Raw genomic sequence first — 13205 nt, 5'->3', positions numbered from 1 at the left:
ATGCTAACACTGGGGAGTGGCTGAAAATACAGATGAACCTTTGCTTGCTTGCCCACCACTCACCTCCTGCTATGTGGCCTGGTTCCTAACAAGCCATGGACCAATACTGGTCTGTGGCCTGGGGATGGTGGACTCTTGCTTTAAACTGGTCTAAAAAAAGTCTTAACCCCCAAACTTTCTTCATCAATTACCAGTTTTTTCTAAATGTAGTTCACACTGGAAAGGCAAGAAAAACCCTTAATCCTTTATTTATCAGCTTTCAGAGTAATAAGTTAGGGCTCTAATAACTTAGAATGACTGACAAGTGAGGTTTCTAAAAATTACATAATTATGAATTTATAGATTTTCACAGATTTTATGTATTTCAACCTATTTCAACCCAGAATCCAAGAATGCATTCATTATCCTTTTGATGCTCAAACTGTCCCATCTTAGGCTACTAAGAGCCTCTTCAAGGTTGCTCCTGTGCCTAATGATATAACTCCATGAGACTTAGATGGTTTCTCTGCTTTCTAGCATAATAAAATACCTTAATCTCATAGTTTATATTTCATATCCCAGACATGGAAAGCCATCTCTCTAAAAAGCCCTGTTTCTGTTTAGTGTGGAAAAGTTCACAATCGGGGTATTGGAGGGTTTTTAATGTAAGGACATATGCTGTAGGAATCGCTGCTAAATAAAGTTCCATTTGCACAATATATAATATCATACTAGGACTTAAAAAGTAGGAAGACTAGATAGGGTGCTGAATTTATGAAGCTTTTCTTTTTTAAAAAAAATCTACTTCCTTCTCAGAAGTCTAAGTAAATGAAAGGGAATATAAAATGTCATTACAAAGTAAGTGATTTACTGGGTCACAAATCATATTAAATTGCAAGTCAGATCAAATTCTATGTGATTATGGCCAATCACAGTTGTACTATTAAGCAAAAATATATATCACTAGGGAGGAGGGGCAGAGTATTGAAACACATATCTAGAGTTTCTAGCCTTCTGGAGTCTAAGTTTTCTAGATGTTAGTCTGTGAATCCAAATCTGAATAAAACACTTACTTACCTTCTACAACGACAACTCCAGGTTCCTCTGCCTGGACAACCACCTCTTCATACTCTATGGAACTGTCACTGTCAGAATCGGAATTACTTGATACTTCTAAGTCTTCAGAAACAGGATTGCTAGCCCCTGAATCATGAGAGGTGGATGGCAAATGGGGCTGGGTCCTGCTCACTTGAAAGTAAGCATCCAATGGTGTTCTGGACCTATGTACGCAGAAAGACAACAGAATTATACTACAATGGACCATCATCACAAGAATAACCCACAGTAATTTGAAGATAAATGCTAGTCATTTCAATCCATCTCTAGGCAATTAAATGATGCCTTTGAACATTAAGCAGGAATAGCAGATTTAGGCAGATGCTGGCTTGTCTAGATACTCTCTTTTCCACTCCATTATTATATTAGCCCACATTGGATCTTGATTCTTCTGCTAAAAGCTAATTCTACTTCACTGGCCTCTGGTCATGTGTCAATATTTTTTAAAGGACACAACTCAGCAATTTGTCAGCTGTTATTAAGGGGTTGAAAAGAGAGTGGGCGAGAAGAAAAAGGGCCCTGTTGATCAAATATGGTCTCATGGGATTCTGCTGCTGCAGCTAGGGATACAGTATGAAGTCTGACTTTTGCCATCATTGTTTCACCTCATATTTTAAGACATTTACATTTCAAGTTTAAGTAATATCATCAGGTTAAGGTTAAAAACACAGCATAGTACCAAATAAAGAACTCAAGATGAGGAGAGCTGGGAGCAGACTTAACATTACAATCCATTCTAGCTGGCTAAGTTTTAACCATAACCATTACTAAACCTCAGTTTCCTTCACTTCTAAGATAACAAACCATACTCTACTTATAGCACAGAATTAATAACATTCAATATTAAAAAACTAAAAAGTTTTGAACTTCAGAATACACTACTGAGCTAATAATCACAAAGTATTACTGAAAGGTAACCTATTTTAAGTTCTAATAACTGTTTTTATGACATTAAGTTATATTTTTACCCAGAAACATTGCTAGAGACTGCTTACACAGAAAAACTTTGATTTCTCATATGCTGGCTAAAATTTATGGCAAACTAGGGCTTTGTATTAAAAAATGGATGATTCAATGGAATGAAATAAACATTATTTGGTATCCAATTCACTAGAGGTTTGTCCTTGTAAAAAACAAAAGTGTGAATTGAAATGAGAAGTAGCAGTTTTGATTCTTTTCTGACTCACGATAGTGTCTAATTCAGTCGTTTTTTAGCAATAACAACAAGGTTATGCAACCACTGCTTTATTACAAAACCTTTCACCACACCTAAATAAAACTCTGTATCCATTGGCAATCACTCCTCTCCTTCCCTCAGCCCCTGGCAACCATGAATTTACTGTCTATGGATTTGCCTATTCTGGACATTTTATGAATGGAATTGTAAAATATGCAGCCTTTACGGTTTGGTTTTTTTCACAACTTGATATATACAAGCATATGTCATCTGCAAATAACTAGTTTTATTTTTCCCTTTCTAACTGAAATGCCTTGTTTCTTTTTCTTGCCTAATCGCCCTGGCTAGAATCTCCAGTACAATGGTGAAGAGAAGTGGCAAAAGCAGACATCCTTGTCTTGTTGCTGATCTTAGGAGTAAAGCTTTCAGTCTGTTCGTTTAGTAAGCTAGCTGTGAGTTTTTTCTTGATGCCCTTTATCAGGTTGAGGAAGTTCCTAACCATTCCTAATTTGAGTTTTTGTTCTTTTTTATCATAAAAAGGGTTTTGTCAGATGCTTTTTCTGCATCTGTTGAAATGTTTATTTCCTCCCTCAATTACTCCTCCGTCTCCCCTTGCCTCAGCTTATTTTGATTGTTTTTTACCTGTTGAATCAACCTTACTTTCCTAGAATAAATCCTACTTGGTTATAGTGTGTGATACTTCTTGTATGTTGCTGGACTTGGTTTGCTAGTATTTGAGTATTCTTGCATCTATATTCGTAAAGGTCTATATAATTTTCTTGTGATATCTTTGTATGGTTTGGTAGCGATCAGTTAGTGCTCCCTCCTCTACCTTTTCTTTTAGAAGAGTTTATGAAATACTGGTGTTATTTGTCTTTAAATGTTTGGTAGAATTCACCAGGGAAGCCTTTTTAGTTCTGGAATCTTCTTTGTGGGAATTTTTTTTTTAAATTACTGATTCTGTTACTGGTTTATTCAAATTTTCTTTTCTTAAGAGTGTTAATAGCTTCTATCTTTTTAAAAATGTGTCAGTTCACCTAGGTTATCTAATTTCTTGGTATAAAAATGTTCCCAGTTATCCCTTATAACATTGCTTTCTTCTGTAAGGTTGAGAGTAATATTCCCTCTTTCATTCCTGATTTTAATACTTTGAGTCTTCTATTTCTTGGTCAGTCTAACTAGAAGTCAAAGATTTAGGGATTGACTTTTCTTTTTTTCTTAAATCACTCATCAATATTGCTAGCAAAACAGGCATTTCCAAGTTCAGGTTGGGACACAGGAAAGGAGAACTATGAAGAGTAACGGAAGGCAGTGCTAGGGAGTACCACCTTCAAAACCAAGAAATCTTCCTATTTCCCTAAATTTTTTGATAATGATAATTACTCTTACCATTTCTGAATTAAATAATAGTATGTTAGCCCCTGGCTTAACCTCGTAGTCCTAGATTCCATAAACTCCATGAGAATAGTTATCCTGATCTGTCCTATTTACTCACCAATGTATCTCCATTGCAAAGTTGAGTCTCTCACATAGTGGAGTGTTATAAATATTCTGAGGCAAAAGCTGCTCACCTTGACCCAGGGTCTCAACACCTGGCCTACAGATAGTCTGTCAGGTGAGTAAATGCCAAACACCATAATGAAAATTCATAAAGAAATTCAGAAGGTATATAAACAATTGGTCCTGGAAAAGCTCATGTTTTTATGTAAATTTAGTGTGGAATTTGCTTTACAACACAATATTTGGGGGGGGGGAAAGTTCTAATATCACATTTATCTGGCTCCAGAATCCGTGTTCCATAAACTGAACTATAGTCCCTGGCCTTTTCAGTTGTGGAGACAAACAGCTTGACTGACATCTTTCAGCATTTAAATTCTATTATCTGGGCACAGATTCTATACACATCAGGCCATTTTCTGATTACTGTTTAGCTTCTGTGTATAAATATCTTCTGGGAGAATCATACTGACCATGTCAACAAAACAATTTAGTCTCATTAGCATTTCTATTTCTCTCTGTAAATTGGCATTTGGCTTGTAAGTATCACTCTCCTGTGAGTTTATTAACACAAGAAAGTGTCCCCCACCAAAAGCAATTAACTCTGCCCTCAAGAGAGTATATGAAAAACCGACGCTGAGGACTGAGAGACCTCTTGGCAGCAGCCAGTTTCTGGGAACACCACTCTCAACTCTCAGCCCACTTACACACTTTGACAGGGTCTCCAAATTGTACAAGGTACCTATGAAATCTTATTTTGCCTTCATAATTCGAGGGAATGACACCTTACAATAACAGAGTAACATGCATTTGCAACTCCTGTCAACACAGAACTAGGCAGCCATCATCCTTGATGGGTCACATCCAGAAGTGATCGGTCACAACAGAGACTGGAGTGACAGTCGCAGCAGCCCTTACTAATCAAAAGGATCTCTGGAAAAGGATATTGAATCTAGAATCTGAAGGCACAATCCCAATTCCAGAGTTATTTCAGTCAAATCACAAATTATCCCATTGCCTTCATTTGTAAAACATAGGTAATAGTTGGCCTAACTACTGCTTTTTAGTATCATCTCATTACTTTCATAGTGTTAAGATAATAAATGGATCTGACTGAAGTTTCCTCTATTTGCCTGTGTAGAAAAAGAATCAGATCAGGTTCCAATACCAGCTCTACTTCTTCCATGCTGTAGCTATGAGATCTTCAACAAAACACTCGGGGGTCCATAAAATAAAGAAGTTGAATTCAACCTCTTTAATGTGAAAATATTTAGAAGGCCAAATGTGAAATACAGTATTTCAAATAAAGTAGGAAGAAGTTAAAAACAGGCAAGGCATAGACAACTGTTATTCTTTATAATAACCTTGTCCATACTCAACAACTAAGTCCTTTAAGAGTAAGTTCGAAAACTATGAAAAAAAATTATTTTCAATTTTTCAACACATTTTCAAGTACAGAGGGCTGGAGTGCTTACCACTTAGTCAGATAAGCATTAAATTAATTTAAATTCTACTTTTTACAAGGATTCCCTAAATCCAGCCTGCATCACTATGTAGAGAGTCAATGAAAAATGGATCTTGGATGAATGGAGTGAACTTGTAAATTATGAAATACTTTTTTTTTATTATACAAGATGTAAATGATATAAAGAAGAGCCAGCCTCTACAGAAACCAATACCAACAAATTAACAACCTAATTTTCAAAGCATGTAAGTATATAACTTATGTCTTCAATTACTCTGTGAAGTAAATAAGGCAAGTATTTTTAATTTTCATCTGATATTTGTGATAAAATGGGGATTCAGAAAGGTTACCTGATTTGCTAAAAGACACAATACCTATCATTGGCAGCACTGGGCGTTATCACAACCAGAGCCTGAGGTTCATAATTCCCAATGTGGTACTAATCCCACAATCTATACATTATTAATCACCTGGCGTTGTCTGTCCTCTGAGATCCTCCAACTCTTCCCCTACGTGAAGCAAAACCTCTGCTTCTTCTTGCTCTCACTGGCCCCACGTTGTGGTCTGTACGGGGTCTCAGGAATTCCAGCATGCCATGAAGTCTCTGGAGCCCACTGAAGAAGCTGCTCACTGAATCCAATGAAGCCACTCGGATGATGCGGTTAGCACCAGATCCCTGCCTGTGTTCCTCTGAAGCTCCTGGATTGATGTTCTCCACATTCTCTTCTCCCAAGAGCTCCACTTCCTGTGTTAGGTCAATAGACACCTGAGGAGCAGGCTGCAATAAGTTCGGTCCCCTTTGGCTGTTGACTACGTCAGCAGGAGCTGACTGTTCTGCAGCATGATGATCTAACTGCACCTGAAGATCATAGTCCATTGCTTCATGAGCCATCACTAAGGAAGCAATATTTGTAAAGTATTGGTAAAAGAGATAAAAAAATGTCACTTAGCTGATATATCTAGTCCTTTAGAATTTCTATGTAAGATCATTCTTGGCAAAACTGAGGAGCTGGAAGAAAAGATTTTAGTTACTTATTTTTAAGTCAGAAGTGTTTTGGTAACCATCTACTTTTTTCTCTATAACAAGCACTTACAACCAGTTGTCCAGTTTGCCCTTTGAAAACATGAAGTCGGGTGATCATAGTAACATCTTCTAAAACAGAAATAAGGTGACTAAAGTACTAGTTTGAAAGTAATCTCCCAGACTTCTTGCAGTTCTTTGTCATGACCTGAATAAATGTACATTTACTGAAACAAATACCTATAATGCTATATTTAATTTCAGCAAACAATTTTCTTTCATGGCACCAAATTACAGAAGATAAACAAAGAAACTTTCAAAATTAATTCAATTACTAACTTCAAATAGAAATTTACCTAATTTGTCCAAAAAAGGCTGAGCAACTTTTATTTACCCTATGCATTTCATTGTTTCCTACCTAATTCCCTTTGTTAGGTCCATTCAACAAATATTTATTAGGCATCTGTTATGTAGTCAGATACCCTACAGATGTGAAGATGGGTAAGACCCTGAACAGAGTTTACATTCTAGCAAATGAGAAAACAAATAAATGTGAAAATTGTACATTATGATATTTGGTTTTGATAACAGAAGTCAAGAAGCACTGTCTTAAACTCAACAGCCAGGGAAGGCCTCTTGGAAAGAATGCAATTGAGCCAAGAAGTAAAGGATTAAAAAAATCTAGCCATATGAAGAGCCAAGAATTTCAGGAGGAAATCAGTGCACAAGTCCCTGGTGAGCATGGATTTGGCGCATTTGAGAAACCAGACTGCCCAGTGTAATGAGTATAGTAAGGGAGATCGAACAGTATGACATGGGGGTACGGCAGGGCACTATCACTGAAGGCTTCAGTAAGGAATTTCTTCAGTGTTGGGAATGAACTGTAGGGGAACAAGAGTGCATGCAGGCCAGGTGACTGATTTATAGGCTACTGTGTGAGTGTAAACTAGCAGTCAAAGGCTTGGGCAAGAGTGGCAGTAGTAAAGATGGAAAGGAACAGAAAGCTTTAAGACTCCTCAGCATTGACACAGTTACTTAAAATCAAGGGTGAGATTAAATTACCTACGAAGGAACACAGAGAAAAGAAGCTAAGAACTAAAACTGGAAACACTAAAGTTAAAAAGACAATAGTTACAGGAAAAGAACCCAGAAACAAGACTATGAGGTACAAGGAAACCTGGGAAAATGTGGTGTCTTAAAAGATGTTTCAAGGCAGGAATGGTCAAGTGTTTCAAGTGCTACTGAGGGTGAAGAATGGTCACTAGATTAAGCCATGTGGAGAAAACTGATAACCTACAAAAGAGCAGTTACCCCAAAGTGATGGGGTCAGAGGCCAGATTAGGCAGAGTAAATGGAGGGAATTTCAAGAAACAGAGGATGAAACACATATATTTTTCTCTCTAGTCACTCCTGAAAAGCCATAAATATAACTAAAAAAGAAACAGGATATGAGATATATAAATCAGTTTTTTGGACTGAGAACTGGTAACTACTTTATAGAGCTGTAAAGATGAAACTCAAGTACCTGCAAAAGGGGGAATTTTGTGCTCTTGCAAAGCTGATTCCCACTGAGGGGACTGTAGAAACCAGGTACCACAGAAGACAGTGTTGAAAGATGGAGCTGAAAGAGTTGGTTGGTTAAAAGTGTGTTCAAGTAGGTAGCGGGTCTCCTCGTCAAACAAAAACCTCTTCAGCCTAATTGTAGAAAACTGGACGTTTAAACCAAACAGCCTTAATACCAGGATGGGGGAGTAGCACAGCACTGAAAATGAGTTAAGTAAACAAATGGAACAGTGTGATTAACTCCCATTCTTCCCAGCTTTTTCCTCTGCACAAATCAGGACACAACATTCTGGTTTAGATACATTTTTTCTTTTGCACTCCAAGGCAGGAGATTAGAGGATTGTTCTCTAGAGAAAACTAGCTTAAGAAAAAAGATCTACAAATAATGACAGTTGTGAATCCTTCAAGAAAATGTCTGGGTTTCTGCCTATAAAGCTCACTGGTTGATAAGTTTCAGCCATTCACACAGAGCTTCCTATCAGCTTTCTGGAGGTCTCTCCTTAAAATAAATAGCCAAGGATGAACTGACATTTGAGGAAAGCCTCCAACATGAGAGAGACCAAAGCAAATAAAGAGGAAACTTGGAAAGAAGGAAGACAATGCAAGAAACAAAAAAAGGAAAAAAAAAAAATCCAAACTTACAAGACAAGAATGCTAGGAGAGAAAAAGACAAATCAAAAGAGTGCTCTTGGTAATGAAAAATGACAACCAAAATAGAAGATTTAATAGGAGTGGAAGATAAAATCGAGGAATTCTTCCAGAAAGTAGAAAAGTCAATGAACTAAGACAATAATAAAATTAAAAGGTCAAGCCAGGATATCTGATTAACTGAAGTACCAGAAAGAACTTAAAAAATGGAAGAGAACAAAGTAAAGCAAAACCTCTGGTCGAGACAGACCCATATGCTTTCTTTCAACTAGGAACCCCAATATAGTAAATTTTCCTCATAAATTATATCCAGTAGAAAAAAAAAGGCAGGTTGCAAATAAGTCCATCATAATTCCATTTTTAGGACACTTAAAAATATTCAAAACAATACTATTGTCTGGACTTAAAATACCAAACTCAGAAGAGAAAGGATGCGAGAGTACACGAGGCTTCAACTATATATATACATATATATATATGCATATATATATATATATTTTTTTCCCCGTAAAAAAAAAAAAGGGAAGCAATTATATCAAAAGGTAAAGGTCAACATTTGTTAGATCTGGGTGGTGAATGCACAGGTCTTTTAAAAATTATTCTCTGTACTTTTCAGTATGGTTAAATATTAAAAAATGAAATTTCTCTTCATCATATGCCACTTTCGATTAGAGTAACCAGTTATGAACAGGAAGGGGGAGAGCCAAATCCATTGGCTTCATCGCTTTATCTTCCAGAGCACCAAGTACATAGTAGATGTTAAATATCTAGTGAATTACCCACCACATACCTAAAAAAGAAACAAAACTATAAAACATAACAACAAAAACCCAACAACTAAGAATAATATATCAGCGCCTGATATATAAAACATTCTCATTTCAGCAAAGTTCTATGAAACGGTGTCCCTGTTCTGGAGCAAAACTTGGGAAAATGATCTCTCCAGCCCTTGGGGTAACCAGGGGTGGTTAGAACAAAAGATCGACGGCTGGTCACCCCAAGCCTTGAGCGGCCTTGTCTTGACCTCAGCATGTCACACAAATGTTATTTTCTGTGTGTTCCAGGAGAGCCGGAGCTTAGAATGCGAACCTTCCACTTGTCATCCATCTTAGTAAGATTTGTTACTCAGATTTCAATCGACGTCCACAACTATCCGGATGACAGACCCCAATTAACAAGAGGCGACACCGGGAATCAGTTCGAATCGCTGCTGTCACATACTACATACAGGTGGGACCTTAGGCAGGTTTCCTAGCCTCTCTGTTCAACTAGTTCGTCTGGAAAATGGGTATAGGATATAGGTCGCAGTGTTGCTGTGAGATAAAGCTAAAAATTAATAAAATTATTGGGTTCTTCAGTTAACTTGAAAGTGATGCAACTAACGGGCGCTCAAGGAGTGCAATTATTTGTAAACTCAGTCTGAAGCTCAGCTCCTGAGAGTGCAGGGGAACCTGGGTCTCCCGCCCTCGGACTCGGGTCAAGAGCGAACTCGCCAAGGAACTCGGCAGCTTCCGGAATCGCTCGAAGTTTCTGCCGTCGTCCCCGCCCCCCACTCCGACTTCGGGTGTTTTCTCTCAGCAACCCCGAAAAAGCCGGAGTTCTGGCGCCTCAGCCCCCACGATCGGGGCAGCCCAGAGCCGCCGAACCTGCTCAGACCGTGGGGTTCCATGCCCGCTCGCGGCCCACCTCGTGCGCGTCCCCAGGCCCCACGTCCACACAATCTAGCCCAGGAAGTTATCACCCCAGAGCCAGAGGCACCAGGACCGAAGCCTAGGGAGAGGCAAGAGAGCTCCTCACCTGAAGGTGGAAGGACGCAGTCGGGCTCACGAGCCCGTCACAGTAACGGCCGTTTCTTCAGCGGAACTCGAGCCTTGCTAGGGGTAACCGCCAACCTCCCCAGCAGCTCAAGCTGCCCGCCTGAGCCGCGAGCGCGGCCTGCTCCTATTGGGCAGCAGTCTCAGCCGTCGACCAATACCCTCTCTTCTTCTTCCTTTGGTCGTCTCTGGCTGAAAGAGCAGCACTCTCATTGGCTGGTCCTTCGTAAACTGACTAGATGGGATCGCACGCGAGGAGACCTTGTACAATAGGTAAAAACCTACGTCCGTCAATTCGCTTTCAGCCCCGGAAGAGAAGAGCGGAGAAGTGTTTTACCGCTGTTGATTTGAACTTTCTTGGGGGGAAGAAAGCTGTAAGAAAGATTTCTCGGTACATTTTCAAAGAAAATGAAAGTATTAAAATTGTGGCTCTTGCTGCTTCTAAGTCTTTAGTAAAAGGTGTCTTTAGCCAAAGGCTGGTAGCTAATCCAGTAGTTCCAAAATAGTGCCCCCGGAAACCGGAACATGTTAAGAGACGAAACAATCCCTTTTGGGGTGAGGGTTGAAGAGCTCATGAAAAAGAATTTGCCTACACGAACTCTTCAATCCCAGACCATTGCAGTAAATTGCCTGCTACTAAACTATCGTCATATCACTTAAGAGCAAACAATTTCCAAGCATCTGCCCCCGCCCCTCCTCACTCCCCCCAAAGATGAATTCTCGCTTTTTAGGGGGAAGACCTAGAGGCACAGGCTGCACGTTGGCAAAATTTGATTTACTCAGCTGCCAATTTTCAGTGGAATTGATAGCAGATGAGAGTATAGACAATCGAAAATCATGGATAATCCAAATACTGACTTCTCAAAATGTTTTTCCTTCAAAAGCAGCATTCGCATTTTTATGTGTGTTTTTTTCCCCTTTCCTGCCATCTAAGAAACCTACTGCTGTGGTACAGCGTGGCTAATATAAGTAGACAGGAATTTTCTAACATGTGTTGGAGTAGAATGAAAAACATTTTTAACGATCCTCACTTTTATGTAAGTACACATGTTCAATGTAGAAAAAATTGGAAATTAAAAATTAGAAAATTAAAGAGGCAAAAAAGAAAAATCGTCTCTATCCACAGAAGTCATTATTAACTTTGTTTAAAATCTTCACCTATCTGAATATGTTATTTAGGTATAGATGGGATAGTGTTTTAGTCTTAAAATATATCTTGAGTTGCTTTTCATGTTAATGGATAAATAGGTATATTGTCAAATACTGAATATTCTTAGAAAAATTTTAAATTAAAAAATTAGTAATATACCACATGGTAAAAGAAATTTGGACAACACAAAAGGCTGCTTACTGAAAGGTATACAGAATGATTCTAAATGATTTTAAAAGTGTATTCATTCATGATCCACCTAATAGCCATGTTTACTAGTTAGGAGAGAGAAAAAAAAAAAAACAAAGCCAGAAATGTATAGGCTTGTCTCCAACTTCCAAAAGTTAAATATAGTTTAGAGGGAAAGGTGTTGGCTGTGTTGTATTTTAGGAGTGAAATTCCCAACTCTGGGTGATTACTTAAATACTAAACTATTGGCTTGTGGATCCCAAGAAGATTCACTTGATGTGAATCCCGAGAAGGAATTTATCTGCTGAAATGGGATCCCGAGGTCAACCGAGGGCCCAAGCTTTATAAATAATAGAGCCTTTTATAAATAATAGAGCCATTTGCTAACAGGGCCTTCTTACTTACTCTGTATACCTACCTGGAAGAGCTTTCTGCGCTATGCCCTGCTTCTTTATGCCTTCTGAGTCTACTGTTAAAGGTGAGTTCCTGAGACCTGCCGGATCCAATCAGAACTGCTCCATAATGACTAATGAATGCGAGGAGTGTTAAAAAGGAGCATGAGGAAACTTTGGGAGTCAATGGATATGTTCATTATCTTGACTGCGGTGTTATATACATACATTAAAACAGCCATTGCACACTTTAAATGTGTGTAGTTTTTATTGTGAAAATTATACCTCAAAAATGCTGTTAAAAATCAGAATTGTGCGACAGGAGTGAGCAGAGGGATCGATTGTATGAACATAAGAGAACTTTCTGGTATAATGATAATATTCATTATCTTGGTGGAGTTTGGGTTACTCATTGAATGGTATATTTAAGATTTATGCATTTCACGACATAGAAATGTTACCTGCCCATCCTCCCTCAAGACTACTTTTAAACATTAAACTGCAGTTTAATATAAATGCTAAAGTGTAAAGGAATGAAATGTACTAATATCTGAAATTTTCTTTTAAAATAATTTAAATGTATAAAAATTTAGGATGGATTACTGGGTAGAAAGTCATGGATAGATGGATCAGTATGTGATAACAGTAAATCATTAGTTGTAGAATTTAGATAGTGGGTATATAGGTATTCAGAGTATAATTCTACTGACTTATGTGCAGAGTTTGTACTTAGTTCAGTGAGTAAGAGGAAGGATTGAACAGAGTTTGTTCAGTTACTACTGCTCTGTAACAAACCATCACAGAACTTAGACTCTATATTTGGAAATTTTTATAAATGTTGGTGGAAAAATTAAGTACAGGGCTTTGGAAGATGGTTTGTGTAGTGAGGGGCCCTGAAAATTAAGCTTTATTAGTTTCAGAGTAAATCTACCTCTGCCTATAGGTCAACCAGAGTGTGGATAATTAATCTACAGAGGATGTAAAGAGAACAAAGGACTTTAAAGATGAAAGCGAAGCTAATGAAAAGCTCTAGAAAAGGATCATTTTAAAAGCTCAGCCTGTCCATATTTATTCTACATTTTTTTTATTATAAAAGAAAACATGTTCTAGGTTTTTTTTTTTAAAAAAAGAGTAAGTCAAAAATAAAGAATATAAATCAGACATAATTTTATTCCTCAGAAATGATTACTAGAA

At 37.9% G+C, this 13205-nt stretch overlaps 1 protein-coding gene across 4 annotated transcripts in view; it reads right to left on the bottom strand.

The window, feature by feature from the left end:
* The window catches only part of RFWD3 (ring finger and WD repeat domain 3), a 28985-nt gene extending 18585 nt beyond the window's left edge, over positions 1-10400 (bottom strand). For all 4 annotated transcript variants that reach the window (XM_016143916.2, XM_016143947.2, XM_016143936.2 and 1 more), the window contains exons 1-3: positions 10264-10400; positions 5705-6128; positions 1057-1259 (exon numbers count right to left, since the gene is read on the bottom strand). In XM_016143916.2, the coding sequence (XP_015999402.1) occupies positions 1057-1259; positions 5705-6126 (625 nt within the window). In that variant the 5' untranslated portion in view covers positions 6127-6128; positions 10264-10400. The remainder of the gene's footprint in view (positions 1-1056; positions 1260-5704; positions 6129-10263) is intronic.
* Positions 10401-13205: the final 2805 nt, after the last annotated feature.

Source organism: Rousettus aegyptiacus, unplaced genomic scaffold, assembly GCF_014176215.1.
Source record: "Rousettus aegyptiacus isolate mRouAeg1 unplaced genomic scaffold, mRouAeg1.p scaffold_m13_p_14, whole genome shotgun sequence".
In the NCBI taxonomy this organism is placed as follows: domain Eukaryota; kingdom Metazoa; phylum Chordata; class Mammalia; order Chiroptera; family Pteropodidae; genus Rousettus; species Rousettus aegyptiacus.
This window is presented reverse-complemented; position numbering and strand designations above follow the sequence as displayed.